The sequence below is a fragment of the Mustela lutreola genome, chromosome 2 (genome assembly GCF_030435805.1).
Source record: "Mustela lutreola isolate mMusLut2 chromosome 2, mMusLut2.pri, whole genome shotgun sequence".
Lineage (NCBI taxonomy): Eukaryota > Metazoa > Chordata > Mammalia > Carnivora > Mustelidae > Mustela > Mustela lutreola.
Genome location: NC_081291.1, coordinates 900,793 through 912,028, shown reverse-complemented (window position 1 = coordinate 912,028; position 11,236 = coordinate 900,793). Strand labels below are relative to the sequence as shown.

Sequence of the window (11,236 nt, the reverse complement as noted above, 5' to 3'; positions counted from 1 at the left end):
GGTTGTGAGTTCGAGCCCCATGTTGGGTGTACAGATTATGTAAATAAAAACAAAGATTTACCAATTTAATCATTTTATCGTGTACCAGTCAATGGTATTAAGTGTATTCCCAAAATTGTCCAACAGTCACTTCTATCTCATTCCAGAACATGCCATCAGCCCAAAAGAAACTCCATCCCCATCAGCCTATCCCTATCCCTCCCCGGACCCCAGGCCCCACGAGCCCCTTCCCGCGCGTGGAGGGGCCTGGTCAGGGCTGTCACTCGCGTGCACTCACACCCGTACGGCCTCCTGCGTCCGGTCCCCTCCCCGCGCGTCGTGGGCTCGGTCCGTCCCGGGGCCGCGCGGGGGGCGCCTGGCTCCTCGGGTGGCCGGGGACCCTCTGCTGCACGGGGGACCCGCCGAGTGGGCCCGTTCATCCGCCAGTGGACACTCGGGCTACTTGAACAGGGCCACCGCGAGCGCTGGGGCGCGCGCTTTAAAAGGATCGTTTCTCCGGTGATTTTTCAAGGCTAAGCTGAGGGCCGCTGACCCACCCGACCGGCTCCGGCGCGCGTTCCGGCCACGTGGCGGCCCTCCCCGCGCGGGCCTCGCGCTCCTGTCACCGGTGCCCCCGGACGTTGGCGCCGCGACCCCGCCCCCGTGCGCCCCCCGCGCTCCAGGTCGCGCGAGCACCGGTTCCCACTCCGCGGCGCGGGGCTCCACCCCACCGCCCCGAGCCCCGGGGCCACCGGCCCGGCCCGACCCGGGCTCACGCCTGTCGGTTCGCTCGCGCCGCGGTGCGCGCTGCCTCGCCGGGACCGCCGCGGGGGTACGCGCGCGACCCCCGCCCCCGCCCGCGCGTCGGGCCCGCGAGTCTCGGGGTGCGCGTGGCCGCGGCGCCCGCCCGCGTCGGCGTCCGTTCCGGCCTGCCCCGGACTCGCCGGGGGTCGCGTGCACCTGCCGAGGGCCGCGCGTCCCTTCCCGGAGCTGCACGTGCCGCGGGGTCCTCGTCGGTCACGCGCGGAGACCGGACCCCAAGCGGACGGGGACCCGGACTCCGCCCCTCTCTGTGACGTCACACACGGTTGCCGTGGCCGCAGCCACGCCCTGCTTGCTGGTGATTGGAGGAGGCGTTGCACCACGCGCCCCCACAGACCAATGGGGACGCGGTCGCGACGCCGGGCGCGGAGGAGGGCGAGTGGCCCGCGTCCGTGTCCCCGTCGGCTTGGCCGGGCTCTCCGCGGCTCGCTCTGGAAAAGCAGCTCCCGCCGGTGCGCGTTGGCCGCGGTGTCTTGAAGCTCCATCCTTTGCAAACACCCACAAGCGGGCGGTTAATGGTTTTATTTCTTGAGGTGCACAGTTGCCCTGAAGAAGATTCCAGAAACTCGTGGCCGGGCGGTGTGGGCACCTCGCCCCCTCCTGAAGTTCTCACCCTCAAATAGGAGCTGGCCTGGGAGGTCACCCAGTTACTACGTTCTGTGGGCGGGTTATTTGCTGCGCCGGCACCGCTGGCTGCTCGGTGCCTGCAGGCAGGAGGGTACGGGTGCTGCGGGTGGGCACTGCGCAAGCTGTGTTTCCCCCGGAAACAACCGTCTGGGCAGAAGTGCAGCGGGTCCTCTGCATGTCTGGCAAGTGTACTAGCTAGCCCTTGTTGGGTAACGAATCAGCCCAAACCAACAGACTGGAAGCAGCAATACATGTCCTTTTTGTTCATCGTTTCTGCATGTTAGGAGTTCAGAAACGGTTGGGCTGCCTGGTTGTGGCTCGCAGTCTCTCATGGGGTTCCGGTCCACACGTGGGCCAACTGGGGTGGCCCACTCTGAAAGCTCAGGGGGGTTGGAGGACTCACTCCTACATGCCCACAGAGGCTGTTGGTGGGAGGCTCAGGCCCTCGCCCCATGGAACCCTGCCCAGTTACCCGAGCACCAGCAGGAGACAGCAATGCAAACCCACCCCCACCCCCGCCAGCCTGCGACCCCGAAGACTGCCAGGCAGAAACCTACAGCTTTTATGACTGAGTTTCTGAAGCCACAGACGGTCACTGTTGATATCCTACTGGTTACACCAGCCAGCCCTAGTCCCTGTAGACGGTCTACACAGGGGTTTGACTACCAGGACAGGGGGACTGCTGGGGGCCCTCTCAGAGGCCACCCACAGAAGACCATCCGTTGAGAGGAAACACAGCATGACCACGGGACCTCAGCTTCCCTTGCCCACTTCCAGACCCCACTGTCTCCTCTGAGGTGACTCAGCTGGCAGGAGGAGGTCATGGAGCCCAGGCCAGGCCAATAGGCCTTAATCTGGGACTTTGGGCAGCACTTACCGGAGAGTTTGGCCATTCCTTTCCCCCGCAGTTTGCTGAGCTGGTAGCTCCAGCCTGTGCCAGGGGTCACCTTGTCACCAAGCCACAAGAGCCCGCTAACGAGTGAAGCCTTAACCACAGATGGTCGCACAAAAGATGGAGAAAGAGTGGGAGAGAGGAGCAGAGGGAGACCCCAGCCTTCACCTGAGCCCTGCACCCGGCCTTGCCTGCAAGTGGCTCTTCCAACCATTTCAGAATTAGAGATCCATCCTTCACATCCTAACAGTTAGGAGGGGTTTCTGTCCTTTGTAACACGATGTCATCAACAGATGAAGGGCACATTCACAACGTGTCCGCCCCCACACGGGAGCGTGCCCGGCCCCAGCTGGAGTGAGGTGCCCCCACCCACTGCCCAGGGGACGGACAGGAGCCCACGACATGCGGGGAGAGAGCCAGATACAGGAGGCCACACGGGGTGTGAGTCCACGCGTGTGGCACGCCCAGACCAGGCTCCTCCCCAGACGGGAAGGGGCTCGTGGGGGTGGGGGAGGGGGAAGGGGATGGCTGCCAGGGACAGGGTTTTCTGGGGGTGATGGAATGTTCTGGAACTAGAGTGATGGTTGCACAGCATTGTGAATACGCTCAGTGCCCCAGGTCGTGCAGTCTAAAGCCGGCAACTGCGTGCTGTGTGAATCGCACATCAGTAATGATGACCACGACGACAGCAGAAGGACAGGAAGACCAGAGCAGCGCAGCGTTCGCTCCCGCCCCCCGCCGGCCCCTCTCCTGCCCACACCCCTTGCTCGCACATTCTCCAAGGGCTCCAAGAGTTCCTGCTTCTTCTACACAAAACAATCTCTCGTCCCCTGTCAGGCCACACCAAAGCCTGCGACCTCCCCGGCCCACGCCCCGGCGCCCTCTGCAGCCGCCCGGCCGTGACCTTCAGGCTGTCCTTGCCCTGGAAGCCCAGAGGTCGACCTTTACACACCGGCGCGGAAACACACGCAGGCTGAGGGGAAAAGCAAGGTCACACTGACCGCATCCTCGCTTTTCAGGGGAACACAAGCATGAGTAAACAGAGCCCGGTGACCCTGTGACCTCCCCACGAAGGTTGTGGCTCTGTCCACGTATGGTTTGTCGCAAATAAAGCTCGTCCACGCTTTACTTTTGGAATTGAGAGTAAGTCGGCGAAGAGGAAAAGCCCTGTTTGGAGGGCATCCAGCGCCCAAGTTCTCATTCTGGCCCGAGGTGGTCACATCGCACCGCCAGCTGCCCGCCCCCCGCCCGCCGCAGGTGTGCCCAGGGGACGTACGGTCCTCAGCGGGGCGGCGACAGGCATCACGTGGTACTGCAGCTCTGTCGGAGCGCCTCCCCTCTCCCCCACCGTGTGGGGCCTTTCTCCTGACGGGCAGGGCGTGGGCCCCAGCAGAGGGACAATGACAGGGACAGTGTGTCATTGTCACACTGTGTGTGAGGCCCTGCACGGGCACCGGATACCCTGCTTCTCCCAAAACTGTCTGTTTGCATCTTTGTTGCCTTTTTCTCTGATTATAAAGGAAACGTGCTTTGTGAAATGTAGCCTCAGGCCTGCAAATTCTTCGGTTTCTCTCTCTGAAGCAGGGTCTCTCTCCAGCCCCACAGACATCGGGGTACCTGGGCACTGGCCGAGATCTGGCCCATCTGTCTGCCACGAGCGGCAGTGGGTTCAGAGCCTGCCAGTCCGAAGGGTCACCTCCCTGAAGCGTGTCAGACCCCACCACAGAGGCAGACAGCCCGCGAGACAGTCCACTTTTCTTTAATGATAAAAGAACAAAACCAAACAGAAGTCTGGGTTGCCTAGTCACGACCCAAGGCAAGGTCCCTGACCTCCCACGGTCCAGGGGCGGCCCCTGGGGGCTTCGGGGTTGGAGCCAAGGGGCCAGTCCCCTTGCTGGGGGATCCTAGACGCTCCGCAGCATGTGCAGGGCGTGCACAAGGAGTGGTCGGGCAGCCAGGGCGGGGCTGGGGCTCTGCAGGGCGTCCGGGGGGTCAGGGGCGCCGGGCCGGCTGCCTTCCCAGACCGTGAGCCGCAGCTCGTCGCCCCCGCCACCCAGCACCAGGTGAGTCCGGTCGCCACTGCCGCTTATCTGCCAGGGGTGAGGCAGCGGGGTCAGGAAGAGGGGCCCCCACCCCCACCCCCAGCCCGGCGCTCCAGGGAGCAGGACAGGCGGACCCCCTGACCTGGGTCTCAGCGCTGCCCCACCCCCCAGGAGCTCAGGGAGCCAGGGCCGAGGGCTCCACTGTACCCACGGGGAAAGGGGGCCGAGACGGGCTTCTCCTGCCCAGGGCCACCCCGAACCCTGCGGCCTGGGTAACCCAGCTTCCCCGGCGGACGTCCTCTCCAGCTGAGACCCAGTCCGGCTCAGGGCAAGGGTGCTAGCCCTGTTCTAATCTGGACAGAGGGAGGTTTTACTGTAACAGAGTAATAGTGTTTTGGGGTAACAAGGAAAGCATTGTACACCACTGCTTCTGAAGTCTGGGTCAGGCCTGGCTGCGCTCGGTCAGCGACCACCAGGACTGCCCGGGGCAAACCTCAGTCTAGACACGATTGTCCTCCGAAATGACATTTGGGTGGCTGCGAAGGGTTGCCCCATGGGGACGGCCCGGGGGATGTTCTGCCAAGACCGAAACCTTTCTGATTTTGCATATTTTGTACTTAGAGGTCCATATCCCCAGCCCCACGAAGCCAGCTGTCTGTGCCCCGGACCCCGTCGCAGAGGGGACCGGCACAGCCCCGAGGACGCAGGCGCCTCACGCTCACCTGCAGCGTCCCGTCACTGAACAGCAGCAGCAAAGCCCGCTCCGAGGCCAGGAAGCGCAGCAGGCAGAGGCCTGGGGCCGCGGGTGGGGTGGGCGTGGGCCAGGCCCCCTCCTGCAGACAGACCCAGCCCTGCGGCTCTGGCTCTCCCGGCCAGCCAGGGGCTGTCCCCACTTGCCCAGCCCCACTCGGCCCTGCCAGGCCCTTACCTCTCGCAGCCGCTGCTGCATACAGCGGGTAAACAGCCGGAGGACGGCCAGCTTGGTGCCCAGCGGGCTGGGCACGTCCCTGGCGGCGAAGGTTTCCAGCTTCCCCCGGCCAGGCACATAGCACACTCGGCTGGGGAGTGGGATACAGGGCGGTGCCTATGTCTCAGCCTCTACCGGGGACCACTTGGTGCCCGAGGACGCCTTCCCGCCAGCCACGCCCCTGGGATGGGGGTTTGGAGACCAGCTCCGCACTGACCCACCTCTGTCCTTACCTCTAGCCCCAGCCCTTCCCCAGAACTCCGGCCCCTGGAGCCGTGTCCGTCCTGAGATCCCGGCCTGCCCCAAACCCATGCCTTTGCCACCTTCCCATCTGGCCTAGTATCTGCTCCGACCTTCCAGATTCCAACCCTGCGGTCCAGATTCCAACCCCGCGGCATTCCTCCGAGGCCACCACCCCAGGCCATGGCCACTCCCCGCCTGACTAGTCCAACCACCCACCTGCTGGCTCCCTGGGTCTCTCCTGCCAACCAGGTCACATGGAAAGTGTGACCTGGACCCATCCTTCCTGTTCCAACGGCCACAGCAGCTTTCCGGGCCACTGACTTCACATCCCCCCTGTGTCTCCACGTCACTCGGTTCCTCACACCCACCAGGCTGGGTCCCATGTCCGAAGCTTTGCACATGCTGTTCCCTGTGCCTCCCATGCTGTTCCTGATGGCTCCTTCTCACCCTTCCTGTCTCGCCTGAATGTCACCTCCTCAGAAAGGCCCTTCACAGTCCTTACCCTGCAGCCCCCGAGTCTGCCCCCTCACCCAGACCATCTGCTCCAGAAAACTGCCTCCTGGAATCAGCTGAGTTATTGGCGTAGCACTGTTTCCCCCTCCAGCAGGCAGTGAGTGCCCACGGGCGTGCACAGTAGGTGCTACTTTAACAAATACTTGAGGAATGATTGAAGAAAGATGGGGAGCTGGGCAGGAGGCCCGTGACTTACTCCCCTGGGGGGTGCAGGGCCATGTGTGTGCCGTCCCGAAGCAGGACACCGCTGCCCCCGTCCGACAGGTGATAGCCGAAGCCGTACTTGCTGAAATAATCCACCCACTTGGGGGCCCAGAGGGTGGGCCGCTGCTCCCCTGGGGGTTCCTGTGTGGCTGGGCATAAAAATGAAGTGAACTGAGCAAGAGGTCCGGGAGGCCTGGGGACGGAACAGTGGCGACGCGGAAGATGGAGAGCCAAGTCCAGGGGGCAGGGAGCCCAGCCTTGCCTTGCAGGGAGAGGGACAAGGGGCTGGGGAGTCCCAGCCGCCTCTGGAGAGGAGCCCTTCGGAACCATGGGGAACGCTCCAACCCCGCAGGCTTTGTGGGATTGCATTAAAAAAAAAAAAAGTGTGTTAAAAGCAAATCGATCAGTGGCCTCTGGAATCCTGGGTCGGATCCTGGGAGAGCAAAAGGGGCACTGGCGGAAAAAACCGGCAACCCAGCGGCCAGCGAAGCTGCGGAAGCGGCAGGCAGAACTCTCAGGCTGCCTTCGCTGTAAATCTCAAGTGTCTTTCACTGTTTCTTTAAGATTTCTGAGTAATTCAGCGTTGGTTCCAGCTGAGGAAAGAGCCTCAGTGTCCAGGGTCTTCCTGTGCTACAAGAACAGAAGAGTAAGAAGAACCTGGGTCCTACAAGAAAGGAGAAGCTCGGGGTGCCTGGGTGGCTCAGGGGGTTAAGCCTCTGCCTTCAGCTCAGGTCATGATCCCGGGGTCCTGGGATCGAGCCCCGCATCGGGCTCCCTGCTCAGCGGGGAGCCTGCTTCCTCCTCTCTCTCTCTGCCTGCCTCTCTGCCTACTTGTGATCATTCTCTCTGTCAAGTAAGTAAATAAATGAAGCTAAAAAAAAAAAAAAAAAAAAAAAAGGAAAGGCTCCTGGGACAGTGACCCAGGAGGGGCAAGACATGGGGGGCTGGGGGTTCCCAGACCCTGGGATGCAGGATGGGTGTCCCTGTGCGTGAAGCCTCCCTGAGCTCTACCCCCCAGGAGAGCCCCAGAAATACCCAGGGGCCCCTGGGCAGAGCTGGGCACTTTTCTTGGGATGTTAAGGGACAGGTGGCCCCTATGGGCCGGGCTGGGTTCCTACCTGGGAGGCCACGGTCCAGGCAGAGGGACAGGTTTCTGATGGCCACCTCGACCTCCTGCTTCTGCCTCCCTTTTGGCCCTGAGGAGACAGATCTCTGCAGGGGCAGACCTGTCTGTCGCCCACCGTGAGGGGCCCCTCCCACCAGCTCTGCCCCAAACTACAGAGTCTGGGAACATCTTATTTAAAACCCGGAAGCGTTCTGGCCAACGCCCCCATTTCACAGGTGGGAAAGTTGAAGCCCGGAGAGGGGTCCCAGCCCGGGCAAGGCCCAGTGGTTGCCCTGACCTCCACACTCTCTCTCCCCACCAGCACCCGCGGCCCGGGAAGGGCCTGGGATGGAGTGTCCGCTCACCCGCTGGGTCACTCCTGAGGGTCCCTTGGGTGAGTAGGTGGACGGAGACCTCGGGGTGGAGAGCCCCTCTGTCCAACAGGGAGGCCTGGGGAAGCAGCAGCCGGGGTGAGGGGAAGCAGGCCTGGCCCCCAGGAGAGGCCTAAGGCAGGTGAGGGTCTCCCCGCTGCTCACCTGAAGACCGCGTCCCCCAACTTCTCCCTCTGCCCAGGTCGCCTGCCTCCCCACGTGCCCTGCCCTGAGTGCTCACCTCGCGGCCGCACCCCACGGAGTCCGGATCTGAAGCACCTCCTACCGGACCTGACGCCTCGCTGGGGGTGAAGGGGCCTGAGGGAAGCATGTGGGGTTTCGGGGGGGCAGAGCCTGGGCCCACGCAGCAGAAGGCATCTGCCTCCCACGTCCACCCCGCCGCAGGGAGGGGCGGGCAGGGGCGCTACTCACGGGGCGGCCGGCACTGGGTCAGCAGCAGGCGGCCCACCTTCCGGAAGAGCCGGCCCAGAGGCTGGGGCGCGGTGAAGAGGGGTGCGCTGTGGCAGGAGTGGGCTGGCAGCCGGTCCGGAGTGAAGCCCTAAGGAGCGGAGTGCCGGGGGTCCGTGCGGGCCGCCCGGCTCCCGGGCCTCGCCGCCCACCCCCACCCCACCCCCGACGCCCGGCGGGCCCCCCTGGGGAACAGCACACACTTGTGTGAAGAAGTCGTCCTGGAGCAGGTGGTCCAGACTGGGCCGCTCGGCCGGGTCGGGCGCCAGCAGGCGGGCGATGAGGCGGCGGGCATTGGGTGACAGGTGGGCCGGCTCGGGGTAGTGGCCATCCCGGATGTTCTGGTACATCTCCGACAGGGGAGCCCCCGTGAAGGGAGGGGTACCGGTCAGCACTGTGTACCTGACCCGGGGGGCAGGGGAGGCAGGAAGCTGAGTGCCCGCTTGGATCTGATCTGTGGGTCCGAGGTTGGCGCACCCCGACCTGTGCACACCTGGCCACCCCTGCCCAAACTCCCCGCCTCTGGACAGGCTCTGCGTCCACCTTCCCATACCTGCCCTACAGCTGCACACACCTGTCCGCATCTGTCCTAGGCTCACACCTGCCTGTCCCCCATCCGGCCTCCTGTCCCTAAGCTTCCACCTGCCAGTACCTGGCCCTGCGGGGGTGCTCCTGCCCCTCTCCCCAGGCCCAGGGGCTCCCCACACCCACTCACATGACGCAGCCAAGAGCCCAGATGTCTGACTGGCAGGAGTGCCCATTCCTGGCGATGACCTCTGGGGCCAGAAAGTTTGGGGTCCCGCAGAGCACTCTGCGAGGGGATAATGGCGGGCTCAGGAAGACTGGGGCCCCCATGCCAAGCGGGTCCCACTTGTGCCTCCGCAGAGGGACCGTCCAGAGCCTCTCACTTACCGGTGGCAGTGGCCCCCCGGCCCCACCCTGGCAGCCAGCCCGAGGTCTCCAATCTTTACCACCATGTTCTTGTTCAGGAAGAAGTTACCTGCCAGAGGAAGCCGGCCCGCAGTTGGTGAGGGCGGAAGCCCCGCCCCCAGCTCCCCGGCCCCGCCCCCGGCCTCCCCCCTGCGCTCGACCCCGCTCACTGGGCTTCAGGTCGCGGTGCACGATCCGCCGCTGGTGCAGGTAGCGCAGGCCGCTGACCAGGCCCCGCAGGTAGTAGCGCACCTCCGGCTCCGTCAGAGTCCGCCGCGCCTCCAGGACGTGCGCCAGCGACTGCGGGTGCCCGCGGGCGGCCGCGGCAGCGCCAGGGACACAGGTAACACAGGTGAGCTCGGATGAGCCCCGCAGAAGTACAGGAGGCGGGCCCAGGCGGCCGCGGGGGGAGTCTGATCGGGCCCGGAGTCTCCGAGAGGAACCCACAGTGGGTACATGCCGGGCGCAGGTGACCCCCCGTGTGCTCAGGAGGGCTAAGGTGGGCTCAGGGGGGGCAAGGTGGTCCCCATGGCCACAGATGAAGAGGAGATGGGCACGGGTGTGTATGATGAGCACAGATGGGCCTGGTGCGGACCGGGCGGGGACAGGTAAGTACGGAGAGACATAGGGGCGGCCACAGATACGCACAGCAGACGGGGGTGGGGGGGGCTGTCCCGTGAGCACAGAAGACCCGGGGGGGGGGGCTCCCTCTCCGCCCAGCCCTTGGGGCACCTGGCGGCCACAGTACTCCAGCACCAGGTACACGTGCTCTCGGTCAGCAAAGTGTCCGTGGAGGGCCACGATGTTGCGGTGTTTCAGGCGGCTGTGCAGGGCGATCTCGCGTTCCACCTGCAGCCACGGCCCCACGTGTCCACGCCCCATCGTACTCCGGCCCAGGGCATAACCCCATCCTCCAGGGCAGGGACCTCTCTGGGGACCCCCTGCGAAGTGTGGAGCCCCCGGGGCAGGGAAGGACTGGGCCTACCTTGCCGTGGGGACGCAGTTGCCCGGCCGCACCCCCGGCGCGAGGCACCACCTTGAGGGCAAACACGGCACTGGTGGACATGTCCACCAGCTTGTAGCAGCGGCTGAAGGCGCCCTGCGTGGAGGGGGATGCGCCCGCTCAGCCGCCGCGTGGGCACAGGGGTGCAGACAGGTAGCCAGGCCTCGTCATACACACACGCACGAGATGCACGGACACACAGCTCACACCCTCACACCCTCACACATGACCACATGAACACAGGGAAGACGCAGGCACACGCACAGACGTATCCATCTCCGGATACATCCAGCCGCCGGACCACAATACAGCCAGTGCGTGGACACACGACGCAGTTCCACTCCCGGACCCGGAAAGCGCGGAGACGGAGAGCGCGTTCCGATACGGACCTGGAGACAGCCCGACGGAGTTTCTACAAAGGTCGGATACCTGTAACACGCGAGTGCGCGCCCGCACCCCTGGACGCACAACCCATGGGCACAGCGCAGGGCGCCGAAGACCGACTCCCGCCGGACAAGGTACACTGTGCGACGGGCACTACACAGACCCGGGCGCCCGACCGCGCCAGCGGGCACCAGACCCCAGAGTCGCGCCGACACACACCCACGGGCTCGCAGAAGTCCAGCCTCGGGGCGCACACTGCTCGCCGGGGCTCGAGATCGCGCGCGCACGCCCCTCCCCGCCGCCGGAGACCCTCCCGCGGACTCGCGGAGCCGGGTCCGCACCTCGCCGATCAGCTTCCCGCGCCTGTAGACGCGCCCCGAGCTCGGGTCGCGCAGGAAGGCGGAGACCGGCGGGCGGCAAGTGCGCGGCCGCCGCGGCCCGGCCTCCATGCCGCCGGGGACCCCGCGGGCGCTCGGCGCCGGGACTGGCGCAGCCTCCGGCCGACCCCCGCGCCGCGGCTCTGGGGGTTGCGCGCAGCTGGGGCGCGTCTTATTGGCTGAGGGGGCGGGGCGGGGCGGGGCCCGGCGCTGGGGGCGGGGCCCGGCGCTGGAGGGGGCAGGTGTGCGCGGCGGGCGGGCGGCGGGCGTGGGCGGGCAGGGACACCCGGCGGGCAGGTGTTCCAGTGA

General features: G+C 65.3%; 1 protein-coding gene across 4 annotated transcripts; it reads right to left on the bottom strand.

Moving 5' to 3' along the window:
* Positions 1 to 4,063: 4,063 nt before the first annotated feature.
* PLK5 (polo like kinase 5 (inactive)) lies at positions 4,064 to 11,029 on the bottom strand. Of its 4 annotated transcripts, none has more exons than XM_059159258.1 (15): positions 10,892 to 11,028; positions 10,149 to 10,262; positions 9,896 to 10,012; positions 9,334 to 9,463; positions 9,146 to 9,233; positions 8,949 to 9,044; positions 8,437 to 8,635; positions 8,198 to 8,324; positions 8,007 to 8,083; positions 7,760 to 7,844; positions 7,408 to 7,485; positions 6,282 to 6,438; positions 5,291 to 5,420; positions 5,085 to 5,195; positions 4,064 to 4,410 (listed from the first exon to the last, which is right to left on the bottom strand). In XM_059159258.1, exons 1-15 carry the CDS (start codon positions 10,997 to 10,999, stop codon positions 4,225 to 4,227), a joined length of 1,803 nt encoding a protein of 600 aa, XP_059015241.1. In that variant the 5' UTR covers positions 11,000 to 11,028; the 3' UTR covers positions 4,064 to 4,224. The 4 variants fall into 4 exon arrangements, with proteins under 4 accessions (XP_059015241.1, XP_059015242.1, XP_059015243.1 ...); XM_059159259.1 differs by having other exon boundaries at positions 10,149 to 10,199; XM_059159260.1 differs by lacking the exon at positions 5,085 to 5,195 and having other exon boundaries at positions 10,892 to 11,029.
* Positions 11,030 to 11,236: the final 207 nt, after the last annotated feature.

Bases quoted from the DNA above. Each gene is read 5' to 3' on its own strand.
- PLK5 (XM_059159258.1), bottom strand. From the start codon at position 10,999: ATGGAGGCCGGGCCGCGGCGGCCGCGCACTTGCCGCCCGCCGGTCTCC. The intron at 9,464-9,895 runs GTGCCCCAAGGG...GGGCACCCGCAG, and splicing joins TGGAGTACTGTGGCCGCCAG to TCGCTGGCGCACGTCCTGGA. The intron at 4,411-5,084 runs GTGAGCGTGAGG...CACCCCTGGCAG, and splicing joins TCAGTGACGGGACGCTGCAG to ATAAGCGGCAGTGGCGACCG.